The sequence below is a fragment of the Lutjanus erythropterus genome, chromosome 15 (assembly GCF_056507025.1).
Source record: "Lutjanus erythropterus isolate fLutEry1 chromosome 15, fLutEry1.hap2, whole genome shotgun sequence".
In the NCBI taxonomy this organism is placed as follows: Eukaryota; Metazoa; Chordata; class Actinopteri; order Lutjaniformes; family Lutjanidae; genus Lutjanus; species Lutjanus erythropterus.
The window spans coordinates 23,871,189-23,891,153 of record NC_139331.1 but is presented as its reverse complement, the minus strand read 5'-3'; the positions used below and the strand labels follow the sequence as shown (position 1 = coordinate 23,891,153).

The 19,965-nt window shown below is 40.1% G+C and overlaps 2 protein-coding genes across 4 annotated transcripts; one reads left to right on the top strand and one right to left on the bottom strand.

Moving 5' to 3' along the window:
* Positions 1 to 197: 197 nt before the first annotated feature.
* On the bottom strand, positions 198 to 4,993 carry churc1 (churchill domain containing 1). Its single transcript, XM_084737199.1, has 4 exons — positions 4,776 to 4,993; positions 2,897 to 3,032; positions 1,566 to 1,636; positions 198 to 555 (listed from the first exon to the last, which is right to left on the bottom strand). The coding sequence occupies exons 1-4, from the start codon at positions 4,812 to 4,814 to the stop codon at positions 463 to 465; spliced, it is 339 nt and encodes a 112-aa protein (XP_084593325.1). The 5' UTR covers positions 4,815 to 4,993; the 3' UTR covers positions 198 to 462.
* Positions 4,994 to 5,045: 52 nt separating this feature from the next.
* znf106b (zinc finger protein 106b) lies at positions 5,046 to 19,020 on the top strand. 3 transcript variants are annotated; one of them, XM_084737197.1, is made up of 20 exons: positions 5,046 to 5,135; positions 5,924 to 6,072; positions 6,177 to 6,238; positions 6,573 to 6,776; positions 8,108 to 9,298; positions 9,592 to 9,925; positions 10,126 to 10,186; positions 10,941 to 11,095; positions 11,182 to 11,242; positions 11,810 to 12,590; positions 13,208 to 13,254; positions 13,346 to 13,488; positions 13,655 to 13,789; positions 14,950 to 15,066; positions 15,919 to 16,110; positions 16,486 to 16,548; positions 16,814 to 16,933; positions 17,120 to 17,191; positions 17,298 to 17,369; positions 17,824 to 19,020. In XM_084737197.1, exons 2-20 carry the CDS (start codon positions 5,926 to 5,928, stop codon positions 18,001 to 18,003), a joined length of 4,137 nt encoding a protein of 1,378 aa, XP_084593323.1. In that variant the 5' UTR covers positions 5,046 to 5,135; positions 5,924 to 5,925; the 3' UTR covers positions 18,004 to 19,020. The 3 variants fall into 3 exon arrangements, with proteins under 3 accessions (XP_084593323.1, XP_084593322.1, XP_084593324.1); XM_084737196.1 differs by having other exon boundaries at positions 10,126 to 10,195; XM_084737198.1 differs by lacking the exon at positions 6,573 to 6,776 and having other exon boundaries at positions 10,126 to 10,195.
* Positions 19,021 to 19,965: the final 945 nt, after the last annotated feature.

Sequence of the window (19,965 nt, the reverse complement as noted above, 5' to 3'; positions counted from 1 at the left end):
CATACATCTCCACTTTTTTGCTAACACCTTCCATTTTAAAAACCCGGAAAAGAACACAGATGGAGACACCCTTTAAACAAATGAAAGCTATTTTTCATCTTTTTTTATATAACCACATAGACAGCTCTCTTGGCTTTTCATTCTGAGTTTGTAACATCAGATGTGTGTCGGGCAGTAAAATGCAGACGATAATAAAATCCTTAGTAGTAAAAAATGTTTATTTAAAGTACATTGTCAATTAATACATAATATCGTCATTGAGGGTAATAAAAAGTTATATGTTTTACTCATTTGATATCAGTCATACAGTAGTTCATAAACAGCTAAGACCTTAAAATATGGTGCACATAACTGTAGATGTGCGTTACATGTTGAATGCATGATATAAACGTCTGTAACTTTGAAGCAGCGAGTAGCATGTCCATGGTGGTGACACTCGATCACGAGCTGCAGGTCTGAGGTCTAGAAGAGAGGCGCAGACTGTCGGGGGTCATCAGGTAACACACTGATGGAGTCCTCTGCCTTTCCACACAGCATGCAGAGCATGGTGTACTCCTGCACAACACAAAAAGGACACATGCACACTCCAGAAGACGAGACAGTGGCAACAACTACCCGCTGAAGGGACAGTTCAGTTTATTTCAAGTGGGGTTGTGTGAGGTGCTCATCCATATTTGGTGTGTTACCTGCAATAAATGGCGGTCAGCACGCCTCCAGTTTGGAGAAGCAGAGAGGAGTACCAGCACAGAAGCTAAGCAATGCAGTGCTGTGGACAGGGTCATCAGCAAAATGTATTTTAGCCATTTTAAAAAAGGTCTACCTAAAAACATCATCATCAGTTTAAGTGTATGCTACATTAGGAATATTTTTGCTGCTTTACTAACTCATCCGACAGCCTTTTCCAACAGGAAACTGCCGTTATATAATCAAATATCGCTCTCTCAAAAAACAACCAGACTCCTTAAGGAAATCAGTAATTTTACCTCACAGAACACTGAAGGTGTGGGTCTACTGCTGTCTTGATTGTTTAGTTTGCTTGTGTGACTTCCGTGTTTTAAAAGGTTAGTTCACTCCAAAGTCACATAATAACACAAACAAACTAACAGTTTGGGGCAGTGGAAAACCAACAGCGCCCATCTTCTGCAAGACAAAATTACTGATTTTGCCTATGTAGACTGGATGGTGGGGAGTTTCCCGTTGGAAAGGGCGGTCTGAGGGCAAGGTGAAGGTGTAAAAATATTCTAAATTTAGCGTACACTTGAACTGATCAGGTGGCTAAAATACCTTTTGCTGCTGACCCTGTCCACACGAGGACATTGTTTAGCGTCCTACACTGGTACTCCTCTCTACACCTCCAAACTGGGGCTGTGCCAAACATCCGCTGTAGATAATACAACTGACTATGGATCAGTATCTCATACAATCCCACTTTAAATAATCCAAACTATCACTTTAGTACTGTGTGCAAATACTGTGTAATGTATTTGATAACAGGTTTTGGCCCAATTAAAAATCTACAGTATCTTCCTCACTTATGGTCATAAACCAGCATACAAATACCTTACCTGATATTCATCAACAACAGAGAATGTGTATTCGTGCCTGGCGATGACATGGTCACAGTTTTTACAAACATCTGGAAGGACAAATAGAGTTAGTTATTAGAGGATTATTTTTAAATATGCTGTAGATGAGAATCTCAGAAGGATTACAGTATTACCACTAGCCAATAAATTTTGGAAAGTTGTGAAAGAGTCTGATAATTCTCTCTTCTTCTCAAGATCCTCATGGCAGGAAACCAAATACACTATATGGCCAAAACCAATAAGACGCCTTACATCAGCATTAACATGCTGCTATAACAGCCACCACCCTCTTTTAAAGGATTTTACAAGATTTTGGAAGCTGGCTGCAGGACTTTCAGCCCATTCAGCCACAAGAGCATTAGTGAGATCGGACAGTGATGTTGGATGATAAGGCCTGGCTCCGACTTAATATTCCACAAAGTGTTGAATGAGGTTAAAAGGATAGTTGGGATTATCTGAAGTGGGTTTGTATAAGGTACTTATCCATATTACCATCAGCAGAGGGTCATCAGCACGCACCACAGCTTGGGGAAACACAGAAGAGGAGTACCAGCAGAGACGCTAAGCAATGTACTGCTGTATACAGGGTCAGCAACAAAATGTATTTAAGCCACCTGTATATGCTATATTTAGAACATTATTATACTTTACCATACCATCAGACAGTCTTTTCTGATGGGAAAACCGTCATTATATAATCCAAGTAACTGGTCTACTGCTGCATCGATCTTTAAGTTTACTTGTGTTCTTATGTGACTTTGGTGTTTTAAAAGGTTAGTTCAGATTCACCAAAATACATTTTTCTGTGGACTCTGTCCATAGCAGTTCATTGCTTAGCTTCCAACACCAGTAATCCTGCTGCTTCTCCAAACTGGAGGCGTGCTGACTGTCATCTTTTGTAGGTAATACACGGACTGTGGTTAAATACCTCAGACAAATCCACTTCAAATAATCCAAACTATCCCTTTTGAAGGTTTTTCACACCAACCTGGGAAAATATTTCTGGACCTTAACACTGTCACGTTGAAACAGGAAAAGCATCTTCTCCAAACAGCTGCCACAAACACTACTGTCCAAAACTAAAATATAACTGTGTGCTGTAGCATTAAAATTTACCTTAAACTGAACTAAAGGGCCTAGTACACCTGATTAATACCCCCAGAACTGGCTTACATAAACTACTTGTACCATTCTACCTGGAGGTTCTTCTCCTCTACATTGAAAATGGTTTGGTAAAATGTTTCCAGTTCACTGGCACCTGAAAACAACAGGTTTTCTACCCTAGTGAGAGCACAAGAAGAGCGACTAACGGTCATATGTGACTATCTCCTCTCCATCCTCATCCTCTGTGGCTTTATTGCTGATCAGCACAAAGTCCCTCTGATGGCAGTTGGCACAGCCCAGGTAGTTCATCAGGTAAGAGCCGTTCTCCAGACATGTGTTCCCCTGAGCAGGACATCACAGAAACACTCAATTTGATACAATCACATTCAACTCTTTTTTGCTTTCTCAAAAACATATTTAATCTTATACTTAAATGTTATACAAGCACATCATCATTTGATTTGGTCGGTTAACCTAACGCAGCGGTGTCAAATGTACAGCCAGTGGGCCAGAACCAGCACGTCACAGGGTCTAATTTGTCCCACTGGATGACTTAACAAAGTATAAAAACTTGCAGAGTGGGCTTCCAGGCCTGAATGTTGAACATTGTGAAAATATCGTCAATCAGCAGCTTACAAAATAATCTAAATCAGACTTGGACCTAAAAACAATATTGGTGGAACTCTGTTGCTGAAGCATTGCCAAAACCTCTGGATTTTTTTAATGGTCTGTAAGGCAGAGGTGATGCCAGAATTACTACACAGTGTAAATGTCTAGCAAATTAAAAGAATTTCTAGATTTAAATCTAGAAGTTGTTCAAATAAATGATACTAAATAAGTATAACATTTCATTGTTGTTCAGTCCCAAAAATACATAAATGTTTTGTGCATTTATAGATCCAATGTGATCTGTATTTTGTAATGCACATGTAATGACGTTAAACTGACTAAATCTGGAAAATGTGAGACATTGTGGAAATTGCAGGGGAGAGCGGGGCATCTTGTCACACTTTTTACTCACTTTCCATATTACATTAATTAATAAATTCTCGTGCACAAATATATAATATTTAGATTTTTGATTCTCACTGTAGTGTTAGAAGTTAGAAATGGTTATATACAGAATATGCATCTGTGACAAGTTGCCCCATCACTCGGTAAATTGTTACACTATGGGGGGCAAAGTATCACATTACATTTTTCAACAAATAAGAACGTGTGTAAAAACAGAGGCTTTACCCACTCATTGTGGCTGTTAAAAGTCATTAATATTTTCTAGCTTTACCTGCCTCACTGCTTGTGTTTGTCTGCTCTTGGGCAGCAACCATCACTTTACCACCTCTCCCACAAACTGCATGTGCATATGTGTATACAAGCAAAAATGTGTGTAAAATAATTAACAATGGAGTGAAAAAAATAATAATTTCCCCCAAGGGGACTTACAAATAATAGTCTTCATCTCAGCATTATGTGAGACAGTATGCTGCCATTGTTGACCTTTCATTTATAATTTTTATTTCTTCACAGTCTACCTTTAGTACAAGACCATGGTTTAGGTATTCTCTCCCATATTCCTTATATAAATAATATAATTATAACAGTTTTACTTTTTGTTTTTTTATTTTTATGGTTGACAAATATGACAGTTGTTCTAACCTCAGATTACAGTGATTACAGTGATTTTGTCAGAATCAAAATGACCTCAGAACACTAAGTTGTTTAGATAGCGAGACATAACCAGTGTGCCAACATACCCATGTGACAAGATGCCGTCCACTCCCCTATTTATTTTTCTTAAGACATCTCAGGCTGTTCATCACGCGTTTCATAAGTGGATAGTTCAACAGTGGTGAAGCTTTCATAATGTACTTTTACTTCTTTACACTAAAAAGGGAGTAATTTGGAGGTGCTGTTTCTATGTTATAATGCAGTGGTCTGCACTGGTCCGTCCCTGAGCTAACTAAATTAATTAACGTCACACATCGCATCCTGTGTAAGTAGGTAGTTAGCTATATTATTACTAGTATTGCAGATTAGCGGTTGTCAGTCAAAACAAGTAGTAACGTCTTAGTTTTCTAAACTTACCCGGTCCGGGTACTCTTTTTGCACACAGCCGTTACACATTTTAACCTAAAACGATAACACACTGTAAACGGCTACTTATTTTTTCTTAGCAAAAAAAAAAAAATCCTCTTCCGCATTGAACAGCGGTCCCTGAGGCTCATTAGAGGTGTAAAACACCCTCAGTCCCGAGCACCGCAGAAAAATCCCTCAAATGTGTCCCATCTCATGTTTTGTAGATCGAGGAAACGGCCCGCCGTCACACTTCCTGTCTCATCATCAGGAATTGGATTGGATTGGACGACGTAGACGCGACGTAACGCACGCAGGCAAACATGGCGGTCGAGCAGCAGTTGAGTTTTGTTGGCATGTGAAATTTGTCTGGTAATTATGATTTATTTCCGATTTATCTCTTATATTTTGTTCGCTCTAAAGAATTTAGCTGAATTCCGTTAACTTTTTCCAGAATCTTGTGTTAGTTGTAACTCAGTGACCGTTAATGTCTCAAACGTGTTCACCTCTCAGTGGACGCTGCTCGTTCTAACTACAGAACCACGTTGTGTTGCTGTTACATGTTTAGACTCGATGATCAACAATTACACTGTCATATTGATATAAACCTTGTCCAGAATGCACCCTAATGCCGATATAATGCAAATGCTATCAACAGTCTGTAATCTATAAGCAGTCTTTCCTCTGTACAGTTAATACAGCTGTGGGGCTTTGGACAGTAATTCTAGTTTTGTCTCATACTTGTTGCTGTTTGAGTTTTGGTTTTGCCTAAAGTTGCGGTTCTGAAGTTAAAAGTAGTATTTAGGGATGCACAATAATTATTTTTTCAACCGATAGTGGTAACCAAAAAACGCCTGCTTCTCATGGTTGATACTAATAAAGTAACTCATAATTTTACCTCATGTGTTTTAGAAAGAAGTTCATATAGCCTGTGTTTTATGCATACTTGAGGATAAGAAAATTAAAGTAATAGTGAGCAAAGTGGATGATTTAATGTTTCATCTCTGACCAAACCAAACCTAACTGACATCACTGACAACAAAAACAAAGAACAGTTGTAGTTGTAGTTGTAGTAGTTGGTAACTAATTTACTTTCGATCAGCTAATCCAGTAATTGACTAATCGTTGCAGTGCTAATCATTTTTGTTTCACCTGTTCAGAAATGGCGAAGGTTCCAACCCCATATGAGAAGGTGGGTAAAACCCACAGCAACACACCATCAGCACCATCAGCACCGTCCTTCCAACACAACAAGAAGAGGGAAAAACATGTCTATTGTGTTCTGTGTCGCAGGACATATTTGAAACACGTAAGTGGCTCCTCCTTCACAGAGGCATTTAAATGGCTAATGTGGGATTTTTTTAACATGTAACAAATGATCTATAATCTTGACAATATGACTCTTAACTGCAGGAAGAACAAGAGCATATGCACAGTATGCTGCATCACAGAGAGCTCGAGACTGTCCTGGGAAAGTGAGTAATATTTATCAAATATACTGTTCTGTTTTTCAAAAGTACACCAGCACTTTTCAAAGTAAAACTTACATAATGCTCTTGCTAATATATTCTGGTCTGAGGCATTGTTTCTTCTGAGATAAACAAAAAAAACAATTTTTAGAAAAATATGTTTATATTCCCTAAAGGTCCCGTGTCTCAGCCTATTTAATATACCATGTATGGCTCCAGCTTGCTATTTGGACTGCAGTACTCATTTTTGAATGCTAGCGTCTTAAGTATTGCTTCCTTAAAGCAGGGATTCTGACATCTACTTATATCTGAAAAATCTGTTATGTTCTTCCATCAACAGGAACACGCTTCATAGTTGTCAGGCGTGTAAGGATTCCTCCATGGGTTTAATTGAGTACGCTGAGCACATCTCCACACCCCAACACAAAGCCAAGTTAATGACTTTGATGGCTAAAAATGTAAAGCCGCCTCCTCTTATGAAGATTCTAAGCGCAGAGACCATGAGTCAAATCCTGGAGAGAAACAAGCAGCTGAAGCACCAGGAGTAAGAGTTTCACCTGTTTGTCTGTTATTTAGTCAGTATGACAGTATTAAGCCAATATACACTGTGCGATTTTGGGCTGTTCTAGATGAAAGATGACCAACGTGAAAGAAACGGGGCGTTATCTTTGGTGTTTTGGCTCCAAAACAGTGGTTCTGCATCACACTGTGAGAGAGGTTCAAGATGGACATTGTCACAGCAGCCATAAATAGGCTCAAACAAAAGTCTTGATGGTTTCAGAAAGTTTATGATACCATCTCACAATTATAGATAGGACTGATATGATCCAATATCAGGGGCCCAATACTGACATGAGGCATTCGTTGGGTATTGGACTTGAGACACTAATCTGCATTCTCATAATTCTCGAGTCCACAACGCCATTTCCGTATTTGTGAACATGACTGCTAGCAGTGCAAATTGAGTACTGAATAATACTTTTTACTGCTGTTTTGTATTTGTATACTATATAAGGGAAATGTATTCCAAATTCTTGTGAAGCGATACACCTGGAGTGAAGAAATGTGGTAGCCACCTCACTCATGGTGTAACAACAAAAATCTAATAATCAGTAACTCAAAAATGATAATTAATTAGATAAATCACCACAATGTGCCGCCATGTTCTGAATTTGCATCATGGGAAATTATGCAAATAAGGGCTGTCTGTCAGCCCATGAGCTGCACATGAATGTCAGAATCCTACAGTTCCGGTCCAGATTCATGTAATCTTGCTAATACTGCTACTGCTACTGCAAACAACAACAATAGTAATAATAATAATGACGATATTAACATAAAGGAAAAAAAAGCACAATGGTATCTGTATAGTAGCGGTATTGGAAGATATACAAATTCAGATAATGGAATCAGATTGGAACTGAAAAAAGTTAATTGGTGCATCTCTACTTGCAGTGTGACTGCTAATAGGACCTACGTCTGCTAACCAACCAACAGGAATGCCTGTCGGTACGTTTAAGTATGCTACTTTAGCATTCTTAGCATACTACAAATACTGAACACTATCTCTTTTTTCATACACATAAATACCACTAGTGCAAGAGCTCAATTCTTGCTAATCTTCCTTGTTTGCCACAATGGCAGTGCAGATGAGTGACACACACTTGTGTAGTTTTCTTGTATTTTAAGTTGCGTTGAAGCCTGTGTTTCAGTAGGTATGATCATTGCACAATCTAGCTACATCAAACCTGATGTTGTACTCAAGTTGATTAGATCTGTGTCACGTAGTGTGGCATGCAATAAACTTTTAAGATTGCTGAAATCTCAGTCTTTTGGAGCCTTTAGATCTTGCATTTTATTCTCTTCCAATCACAGGAAAAAAGCCGAAAAAAAGAAGAAGAAGAAACTGAAGCAGCTAGCTGGGCAGAGGCGTGCAGATATGCTACAGGGATCCACCAGCAAAAAAACAGTGTCTTCCAAAGTGGTAAGGCAGGAAAAATCCAAACAAGTGAACATGAGGGTCATGAAACAGGAAGCCCACCAGGGAGGAAGCAACAATGCTGTTGCTCAAAACAAAGAGAATAAAGCATCCAGTTTGCAGAGACCTCCTCACCAAAGAGAATCAACTCTGCAGAATCAAAGTGGAAAATTGGCTTCAGGTCAAACCTGGCATCACCCTCATGTTCGGGGCCAATTCACCCAATCAACTCACCACTTGGGGTATGATGACAACTTTTCTATCAATAATCAGAGCATCAAAGTCAAAACAGAGAGCTTCCAACCAGACAGACCCGTTAGAAGACCACACAGCACCCAAGGAGGTGTCACTAACCCACCAGAACAGACACCATGGCCTGACGTCAGCCAGCACAACCATTACAACAAGCAGTATGGTAGTGGAACAGACTTCACCAATGATAACCTCCCTGAGAACGGAGTCATCATCTTCGATCACAGACAGAATGAGAGTACAGAACAAGAAGGTTCAACTCAACCTGCTTCAGCAAACAGACCCGCCAATGCGGCTCCCATACGGGACGTCGACGTCAGTGCGATGCTTCGGCAAATCAGAAGGGCGCTGGGTGTGAGGGAGCCGTGTAGAGCAGATCGTGAAGCCCGGAAGCAGAACAGTGAGTCAGCTGTCCGTTTGGCTGGAGCTCAGAAGGAGCAGCCAGCAGGAGGCTCAGTCAGTTCCTCTGCTTCTGCATCATCCCATCCTGGTGACCATGCAAAGCCAAAACAGGCTGTTACAGTAACACAAGGAACAAGCTCAGTGGTTGCAAGTGACTTAAATGGACCTTCAAACAGCAGGGAGTGTGAGCCTCAGGGGTCCCTAGAGAGCCAATATTCAGGCAGGTTGGCGTCATCTGACCCCAACCCGAACATCACCCGCAAGGTTCGAATTGCACACAGATCAGGCAAAGTTCGGGGGGAGAAAGAGGCTGGACTCAAACCAACCTCGAACAAGCTGCTCAGCTTAACAGGGCCAAAGAGTAAGCTGAGCTGGAGGGAGATGAACGTGCAGATGAGGAAGAAGCAGCAGGAGAGGTTGAAAGGCATGCCCAGGTAAGTCTCTTCTCTCATGCATCCATTTTACTCTTTTACCCAGGATTTGTAAGGGTACTGGAAATCGTTGAAAGCTCTTGAATTTGAGTGCAATGTTTTCAAGTTTTTAATGTGATGATGAATTGAAATGATCATTTTGAGTACATGTATATAAATATATAAATAATTTAACACATCTTTAAGATTCTGGAAAGCTTGAAATCGCACCCTCAAAATTCTTGTGCTTGACTTTGGAAAAGTTGTAGGGATCCCGTTTGTTTTTATATTATTATGTCATGTCTGTGTGGTAACAGGTTTGGAATTGAGTTGGCGAACCCTCTGTCTGACCAAGAAACCCCAACACAAACAGAGGACTTGCCTCTGTCAGAGGGCTTCCACTGGGAGTCATTCCCAGACACCCCTTCAGTTGCACAGCGGACCGGACTACCTCATCCTCCTCCACTCCACAACACCACAGACTCTCCCACGGAAACCCAGTCAGATTCTCAGACGCAGCCTGGTGCAGCACAGGAAGACTGCAGCAGTTGGAAGATCAAGGCCTCTGTGAAGGTGGAGCCACACTTTGAGGACGAGAGTGGAGACTTGAGAGAACATAGTAGTGCCAACAAGAGGAAACATAAAGTGACAGTGAGTAGTGTGCAGTGTTGTTAAGTGTAGGGCATAGCTGAAACATCTACCACATTTACACCACGTATTAACATGTGTTTTTTCCTTATCTGGATAAAAGTCCATATACAGTTCATATTTTAATACCAGGTTTAAACAGGGTGATGTAGCTTGCTGATATGTTTTTATTGTTGGAATTTAATTATTGTTTATTCTTACAGCATGATGACATTTCTGATCAGGAGCTACAAGGAAAAAAGAAGAAAACAAAGTCAAACAAGGGTAATTCTGGTAGTTTGTTTTATTATTATTTTTTTTTAATATGCTACTACCAGATCCATAATAAAAAAAAACTGCATTGTAATGTGTAATTATACCAACATATAGATTTGGGGCATTTTCAAGTATTAGGATTTTAAATAGAAGTGTAACCATATGCACATCACATGTAGGCAAAAGGTGACTGGAAAACAGAATCAATGGACAACTTTATGTGGCTGGATGAAGTCTGATCTTTTTTAAACTGACGAAGATAAGACAAAAAATTTGTCCATTCACATCAATTTCTTTCAGTTTGCAGATTTTACTCTTTGCATTTAAAAGGAACCCTGATTTTACATATTAAATTCTGTTTAGAAAATGACAATAACTTATCTATATATGGGGGGGAAAGTAGCTTAAAAACTTTTGTGGTTCAGAAGGAGCGGCACAATGTCTGATGGATTTCCTCAAGTGATGTCACCTGAGTCAACATCAGCTGGGTCTGAAAACATCAAGTTTAAAAATGAAAAAAAATCTGAGGGTATGAAGTCAGTATGAAGACAGAAGTGAGCCAGTGAAATGCTCAGTTGGTGGACTGCTCCTTTAAAGCATTTTTATTTTGAAGTGTTTGTTTTAGCTGATGGTGTGTGGCAGCAGATTTTTAGACTGTAAAAGCTGTGTTGTTACACAGAATAGATGAGCACCAACTCAACTTCTCACTGATGTTTGTGAATATTTCCAGTTATCATGAAGTAAATCTCAGTTTGTCCTACAGACCAGGATCAAATGGACCAGCTGCTGGCCGTGTCTCTGAGGGAGGAGGAGCTGTGCCACTCATTACAGGATTTGGACAAGTCACTGATCCAGGCCCGCAACACCCTGCAAGCGGCCTACACAGAAGTCCAAAGACTCTTGCTATTGAGGCAGCAGGTAGAAAAGAGAAAATATCACAGAAATCTTTTTTGAATCCTGTCCTCTGATGTCTTTACATTAAAATGTTCTTCCTGCTGTTGTAGTGTACTGCTGAGGTCAACAGTCTGAGAGCCAAGCGCATTGAGATCCTGCAGGGCATGCAAGGTACTGTCGATTTATTCTTTGCTTTAAATGCCTTCATATGCAAGAAATAATTTGCATTTTTCTTTCTTGAAGGAAGAGTTCAGATTATTTGACGTGTGGTTGTGTGAGATCATAATAGGTGTATTACCTGCAGTAGATGGTGGTCGGCAGCACAGAGGCTCAGTAAAGATGTGCTGTGGACAGGGTCAGCAGCAAAGGGTATTTTAGCCACTTAAAAAAGGCCCACCTAGAAAAAACTCCTGTCAGAAAAATCTGTCTGACAGCAAGGCAAAGCATTGAAAATATTCTAAATATATGATTCTCTTAAACTGATATAAACTTTTTTGGGAAGTGGACCTTATTTAAATATCTAAAATAACTTTTTTTTGCAGCAGAACATTGCTTAGCTTTTGTGCAGTGCCCCTCTCTGCTTCTCCAAACTGAGTGTGTGCCACACTTCATCTTCTGTAGCTTGTACACTACCAATAGGTACTTCATACTACCTCACATCAAATAATCAGAACTATCCCTTTAAATGGCTTCCTGTGCAACAAATTACTTAGCTTTTCCTTTCTTAATCTCTTCCAGGTGGATACTTGGGAGCATCCAATGCAGCAGAGAAAGCCACCACCTCCTCAGCAGCTGCTGCCGTTCAACCAAGACTCTCTCCCCTTCCTTCCTCTAGTGCCTTCTCCACCTCTTCTAGCCAGCAGCCACCTCCCACTAACGCACCATCTTCCATCAGCCAACCTCATCCAGCCCCCCTTGCCCTGCCGACAATGCCAGTAAAGCAAGAAATCTGCCAACCGTCTGCAGTCTCTTGTAACCCTGACACACGTCAGGTACCTGTGAACCAGCCCGTCTCCCTGTTTCCCTCTGATCTGCTCCCTTCGCTGCTGCTTACATCACCACGCTTAGCTGCCCTACCCCAGACAACCACTGTTAACTCTCTCCAGCAACTCAGAACAACAGAAAACACAAATCTTTCTCCTGCCAGACAGCAGGGGCAGGTGACAAGGAATAGGTTAAACACGGTGAGGTCAGTGAAAGAGCAACCTGACAGTGACTCAGAGGAAGAGAGGGGAGGAAATCTCAGACTGGCAGCAGAGAAGCAAGTCCCGATTTTTGTCACCGAAAGAAATCAAAATTTGTCGGCTGCAGCACTGGACGACAATGGAGGGAATGAGAGCGACGATTCTGTTGAAATGATGGAGCCCTCCAACCTGGAGGTCATTGATATTGATGAGTCAGACAATGAGGAGACAGTGTCAAACGTTCCCGTCCACCAAGAGCCTCCTCTGAAGTCTGTCAGTGTGGAGTTCAGCTCTGCAGGCACACAGACGCGTCAGCAGGAAGAAGATGATGAGAGGTGAGGTCACTGCATAAGATAATATGGTGTAGAATTTTCTTAAAGTTACTACAAGGAGTTTTTAACTGGTTATGAACTTATGAAATAGTCTTGGGTTATTACTGATGTCTCTATTTAACCTATATAAGCCTGTTATGAGAAGATTGCTTATTTCTGTACAGCTCCTCTTAATGCCTGCCACTGGGTCAGATTCTCCATGAAATCACATGAAACGAGCATATGTTCGCCTTTTTCCAGACAAACTTAGAATGAGTATTAAATTAGCCAGTGAAAAGGCAGAAGAAAGAGATTGTTATGTAGACTTTTGAGGTCATGTTTTGTGGTTATTACAGTGGAAACACTACTGCTTTTGTTCATAGAGGCCTCCAGAATCAGCACAATATGAAAGTTCCTTGTAGTAGCTTTAAAATAAAACTGGTTGCATTGGTTTAAAATGTCCACGTAAGGTTTTCTTCTTCTCTTGGTCTTATACTGAAGATATTATAAACCATTGCACAAAAGACCTTAGCAACCAAAGTAAGGATAAAAACTTAAGGTTCAGAGTGTTCCTGTAGCTCCTGATGCTTTACTCTTAAGTGTGAAATGTGACAGATATTTTTTCTGTTTGTCCCTCTCAGAAAAGTTAAGCCTCCAGTGCTGGTGAAAGATTCTAATGTTACTCCAGGTGAGTATTGTGTCTTCTGCTTGCATTACATTATAAGTTTAAATGCTAAAATAAAATAGAGCCGTTTCACTTTAATCACTGCTTTTTTCAGATTCTGGTGGTGTGGTCGAGGACGAGGAACCATACTTGGGAGATTTTCTGGACCACGCAGGCCCCGTCCACGGCCTCCAAATTCACGAGGGGCTGTTGTACACATGTTCAGGGGACAACACAGCTCGGGCCTACAGTCTGACAGTAAGTTCAAACCAAAACTTTTTTTTTTTCTTTGACATACTAAGCAGCAAATACAGTGGACCCATTTTAATACAGATACCCCAAAATTTGTTCAGTAATTGAGAATTGTGATGTTTAGTGCATATATATATTCTGTGAAATAATATATTTGTTTCTGTGTATCCAGAGCAGGGAGTGCCTGGCAGTGTTTACGGGTCACACAAGCAAAATCAACTGTCTGCTTGTGTCATCCCTCCCAAACATGCCGGCACGCCTCTACACCGGGTCCAGTGATCAGACGATCCGCTGCTACAGCATAAAGGTACAGAACGTCTGGTCAAGCCATGTTGTGCAAAAACAGAAATCCTCATTCACCTGCTGCAATTTGTCCTGCTGGTCACTGAGCAACTTTAACCTTAACGTAGTTGTACTGCACAGTTAGCCAAAATGCTACTTGTCCTCTGTAGTCCCTGGACAGTTATTAAAAAGTCCCCCTAAAAATCGAATTTATCATCAGGACCAGTACACAACATTGTCAGATACTATTTAAAACGTTCAACACAGAGGAACATGCAGTAATAGAAGAAGCTGCATTATTATACACAAATTGAAACATGCAGAGCACAGACATTAAAAGCATGTACATGAAGACAGACTGGTGTGATTGGAAGACAGCGACAGGCGACAAATTCACAGCACAGACAGGCTGAGGACAGTATGCCGCCACTGGGTTTTAGTGCTGACAGCGCTGAGAGCTGATTAAACCCATCTTTAAATGAGCTCTAAATAAACTATCTGTCCTGGTATCTAGTACTTTCTCTGATAGATTTCCATTCTAGTGTAGATTTAACAGCGAACGCAGACTGACTAAAAGCACTTTGTTTAAGTGGGATAGGGGCTGTGTCCACCACAGCGTTTTTTTTCCTGAGGCCAGTGTTTTTTTGTTTGTTTGTTTGTTTTTTGACAATCCACCATGTATTTACAGTCTGCTACAAATGGCAGCAGCATGACAAGGCTCTGTGCGTCTATTCTGCACTAAGCGTTTGGCATTTTTTCTGGTCTTTGAGAGTTGAAAACTGTTCAGCTTTGAATAAAACACTGCGCTTGTCACTGTCACTTCTTACCCCACCGTGCAGTCACAGTGGACGAGGGCGGGTCCACACACTGTGTCCTGAACCAGGCTCTATCAAACTTAAGTTGTTGCATCAAACGATTGTACTCGCTGAGATGTTTTCTGAATGCTTGAGTCCAAAGCAAGGACCAGAGCAAGTACTCTACCTTGTGCCGACATTTTTACATTCAGTACTTGTTGTTAACACAAGCTATCAATGACAGTTACTTTCCGCATAATTGAAGCCCCAGCATTTTTTGAGCTGAGAAGCTTTGGTTGCTAAGTGCTCTCAAGGGTTTCCCAGCTGAACATTTTCAGCTTCAGCTCTTATGTATCTATATATTTGATTTATTTTCTCTTCTCTCCTCCAGTCTAAGAAGTGTCTGGAGCAGATCTATCTGCCAGACAGAATTTTGTGTTTGCACATTGGCTGGAACATTCTGTTTGCTGGACTCGCCAATGGATCAGTGGCCAGCTATGACGTGAAGGTGAGTGACACGATTTTAATACAGTGGAAGTTACTCATAATTTCAAGACCGCGAGTAGTTGGTGATCATTTCGGTTTGACACATGCAGTAACTTGAGTAAGCCAGCTATCATTACTGTGTTTATTTTAGTCAGATTATGTCAAGTGCCCTGTTTGACCTGTAACAAGAGCACTTGAGCCATTGATTTTGCAGTAGTTTTTGCAATTTGTTTGAGAGCTGTTTAAAACTTCAGTAGCACTTAGCCTGGACTGCACCAATAAAGTTTAATTTAATCTAAGATTAGTTGTAATTGGAGTTTAGCAAAACCAGGTTTAAAATGAAGAAATTTCAAACTAAGCAGAGGTCTGTTGCACTATGAAAAACTAGTCTCCAGAAATCCAGAATTTAAAATGAGTTTCAATCAACACGAAGACACTTGCTTACACAAATTTAAGTAAATAAATTAATTGAATAAATAAGTTTGGGTACTGGTGCTACCTAGTAAGTATATTAAGAAAACACTGCATTTGTAGGCTAGCTAAAAAGTTAACAAAATGTTACATTTGTTTGCTAGCTGGCTAAAATGTAAGACGACATTAAATTGTTTTTTAGCTTGCTAAAAAGTTAGTTAGCCTACTCATGATGGCTCAGCAGAGAAGCTCTAATTTCTGCTCCTTTGAGAAAAACCTATCGGCCAAATTATCAACAGCAGTGAAGGAAAGAAGAAACAGTAATTTAAAAGTTTGGTGCAAAATGATTTAAAATTAAACCATGATATAATCAGGTTTTATTCATAGTTGGTACAACCCAACCTTAACTGTCTCTCTCATATTTTCTTCACCCTCGTCCTGATCAACCTCTCTGTCTCATTAGACTCTGAGGCAGTTAGATATGCTTGAGTGCCATGGCCCGCGGGGCATCAGCTGCCTGGGTACAGCACAGGAGGGCGCCCGCCGAGTGCTGCTGGTCGGCTCCTACGACAGCACCATCAGCGTACGAGACGCCAAGAGCGGCCTGCTGCTGCGCTCGCTGGATGGTCACACCAAAACTGTCCTCTGTATGAAGGTGAGGAGATGAAGCCACTTCTAAACACTTAAACTGCTGAACTTAAAAAAATATTTTTGTCTAGATAAAGAGACAAAATAATCAGAGATTTTACTTGTCTTCAAATGTAACTGTGTGGTACTGTTCATTCTGTTAGGGAAGCATTCAAACTGTCTTCCAGCTGCTTTTCAAAGTGATTAAAAATTACATTTACATATTCTTAAGGCTATAAATAGTTTGCTCTTTTTAAAAGCTGTTATTAATTACTGTATTACCACTGGCATTTGGTTTAAAATTGTCAGTTCTTCTATTTCCTGTAGAAGAAATGTAGATCATCAAAGATATTAATGCTTGTATATTACATGTACTGTGTTCTTCCTCCTTTGTTGTTGTCAGGTGGTGAATGATCTGGTATTCAGTGGCTCCAGTGACACATCTGTTCATGCCTACAACATCCACGTGAGTACCAATGAGTATCTATGGATGGACACCTGGGCGTTTGTTTTGATGCCTTTAACATCACAAATGTATTAATCTTAACATTTCTTGTGCCTTTAAAGTTCAGTATAAATGTAGTTGCACAGCAGAAAGTTGATATTATTTGGATTCATAATCTTAAAATGTTAGAATGTTTATCCAGAGCGTCTGTCTGGGTTTGTGTTTTGGTTTGTTTCAACGTCACTGTCGTTCACTGTTATTTTTGTCCTCCATCTTTTACTTGTAGACGGGTGAATTGGTTCGTATCTACAAGGGTCACAGTCATGCCGTCACCTCGATAGTCATCTTGGGGAAAGTGATGGTGACGGCCTGTCTGGATAAACTGGTCCGAGTTTATGAGCTACAGGTATTTATAAGTGCTCCATTTGAAAGAGGCTAAATTTACATTTATATTCAGGGCACCATTTGAAAATACCTTAAATCTGACTTGTTGAAACCTGCAGATATCAAGTGTAATGTTAATTAAAATAAATGCATCTGTCTTCTTGTGAATTATTGATATATTATTCACGTGAACTTTGTTTCTCTTTAGTCCCATGACCGCCTGCAGGTGTACGGGGGTCACAGTGACATGGTGATGTGCATGGCCATACATAAAAGTGTGGTAGGTGGACGACTGGGACGACCACTTTTTTAAAATCTAAACTGGCATGACAGATCTTAATTCTGGAAACTGATATTGATATTGTTGAGTTATGTGTCTTCCACAGATCTATACAGGCTGTTATGATGGCAGCGTTCAAGCTGTGAGACTCAACTTGATGAAGAACTACCGCTGCTGGGTAAGGACAATAAGATTTGTATGAATTTAATCCATGAGGGTACCACTGTAAATGTTCAGTGTCTCCTAAAGCCCAAGATGACACCCTTAAATGTCTTCTTATGTCCAAAACCTAAAGAGTTTCAGTTTATTATTACAGAAGAGTAAAGAAACCAGAAAACATTTACACTTAAGAAGCTGAAATCTGAGAATTTCAGGGTTTTTCTTCCTTAAAAAAAGACTCAAATCAATCAGTCAATTGTTGAAATAGTTGCCCTTTTTATCTACCATGTTGTAACAGCTAATTAATGATTTATAAAGTGATTAAAACCTAATTAATAACCTAACTATAAACCAGTTATAATCATATCATTAATAAGGGTAGTCTTCTTGTAAAATGGTACCATAATGGTTAATATTTTCTGGTTACCCTCTGCCTTAAAATACGTCTTTGTGACTTTGTTTTCTCTGTTCAGTGGCAGAATTGCTCGCTGATCTTCGGCATTGCGGAGCATCTTGTGCAGCACCTCGTGAAAGATCACACCAACCCCAATATGCAGACGGTCACATGTCGCTGGAGAGGCTGCAACACTTTTTTTTCCACACAGTCGGTCAGGCAGGTAATGAACAGACGCCATCTTAACATCAGATTTTAGTGAAGATTGGCTCATGAGCCAAGCATTGCGCTATTTAGTCATAACCAATAATATATTCTGACTGTGATAGTTTTGTCTCTAAGCCAGATACATGAGTAGACTTGAGCAGGTTGGACATACCATAAAGGTTTGACCATGAAAACAACTCGTCAGTCTTGTTTGCGTTTTTCCTGCAGGAGCTGCCTGAACACATGAAGAACCACGGGGAGAACGACAGTAAAGTGCAGCTGTGACAGCAGTGGTGAAGTGATGATCAGATTTCGTTTTTATTTTCCAATGGAAGATCCATTTTTTTCTTTTTGTTCTTCTGGCTTTTCTTCAGGTGCTGATCACATCTCTTTGGTCTGGTGGACACTGTGTGACTGTGAGACAGGACAGGCCGCTTGTTATCGATTGTTATTGATCCCTGAAGCTGTTCATGTCCAGACTTAAATGTTCAGTCTGTAACAACCAGTCCCACTGTTAAAATAATTATTTATATAATTATCTTCACCAAATATTTGCCGTTTAAATGATCAGTTATTAAAGGGACTGTTCACCCCTAAATCAAAAATACATATTTTCCTCTTACCTGTAGTGCCATCTAGATTGTTTTTGTGTGAGTTACAGAGTTTTAAAGTGCGATTAAGTCCCATCATATTTTAGAGAAGACCAGCATCTCTATGGCTGATGCTCCAAAACTCTTCAACTCACACCAAAATAATTTAGATGGATAAATAGCATCATGGCCAAAGGAAAAACATGTATTTTTGATTTTGGGGGTGAACTGTCCCTTTAAGCTTCAATTGACAAGTAAAATGATTCATTGCTCTACTTAATGATCTGTTGGTCAACACATTTCTTCTTATAACATGACTTTAAATACTATACAGTACTGTAAATTATACAGTGCACCTACTCAGAACTGTGGCAGCATGTGAAGCTCATCATTCAGAGTATTTTTTACAACTATGCTGCAGTTGCATAAACACCTCAGAGCAGCTTATACTGTGAACTGCCTTCAGGATCAGTCTTGTTTAGGTTTGTTTCGGCTCTGAAGTCGAGGTAACGGGTTTAAATGTTGGCTGAATCTGTTGGGGGACAGCAGGGATTCCAGAGACACCCACTTTGTGAAACTGTCCATCTGTCTGGGAGAGACGTACATGGAGAACAGTTCAACTGTTGGTATCCTGTATTATTGAAGGAGGTGCAGTTTCAGAGGAAAATGCAGCATTTAAAATCCAAAGGCTAATATTTAGCAATCTGTACTTTCTGTATAAATAGTAACATTTGTACCTCTACTTTAGTATTATTTTTTTTCTTGATGTCATGGTGTAGAGACAATGAATCCTTCATTACTTCATGGCTCAAACTGTTGTCTACTGTCACACTTTGGAACTGATTAATTCCTCGTGTTGAGAGAGATTTGGTTCTAAAAAAAAATATGGTTTACTCCATTAAATGTATAAAACAATCTATCAAAGGACCAGTGTGTAGGATTTAGTGGCCTCTAGCAGTGAGGTTGAAGATTGCAACCAACTGAATACTGCTCGATCCTCCTCCTCATAAGAGCCAGTGTTTGGTTTGTCTGCTCTGGGCTACTGTAGAAACATGGTGGAACAGCATGGCAGCCTCCACCGTAAAGGACCTGCGGTCTCTGTAGATATAAACGACTCATTCTAACAAATCCTGCACACTGGTCCTCAATAATTTCCAACTTTTACACGCTCACATTTCCCAGTGGCAATGTTCTTGCCCCCTGCATCATTTTGTACACCAAATATTTGAAAACGCGTTTGTCTTTTTTGACAATAGAGGAAGTTCATGAAAGTCGTCAGACCAAACTGTACAGAGGGTAACATGATACAAGAATGCTGCCTTAAATTTTGTATGTTATACTGTACAGTATGAATGTGATGTGTTTAATACCCACTGTTATGTGTACAGCAATAAAAAAAAGACAAATATATTTTACACTGTCTT

Coding starts and splice junctions, on each gene's coding strand:
- churc1 (XM_084737199.1), bottom strand. CDS start 4,814: ATGTGTAACGGCTGTGTGCAAAAAGAGTACCCGGACCGG. Junction 3,033..4,775: donor AAAAAGAGTACCCGGACCGG/GTAAGTTTAGAA, acceptor TGTCCTGCTCAG/GGGAACACATGTCTGGAGAA. Junction 556..1,565: donor CTGTTGTTGATGAATATCAG/GTAAGGTATTTG, acceptor TGTGTTGTGCAG/GAGTACACCATGCTCTGCAT.
- znf106b (XM_084737196.1), top strand. CDS start 5,926: ATGGCGAAGGTTCCAACCCCATATGAGAAGGTGGGTAAAACCCACAGC. Junction 16,111..16,485: donor AAACTGTCCTCTGTATGAAG/GTGAGGAGATGA, acceptor TGTTGTTGTCAG/GTGGTGAATGATCTGGTATT. Junction 16,549..16,813: donor TTCATGCCTACAACATCCAC/GTGAGTACCAAT, acceptor TTTTACTTGTAG/ACGGGTGAATTGGTTCGTAT.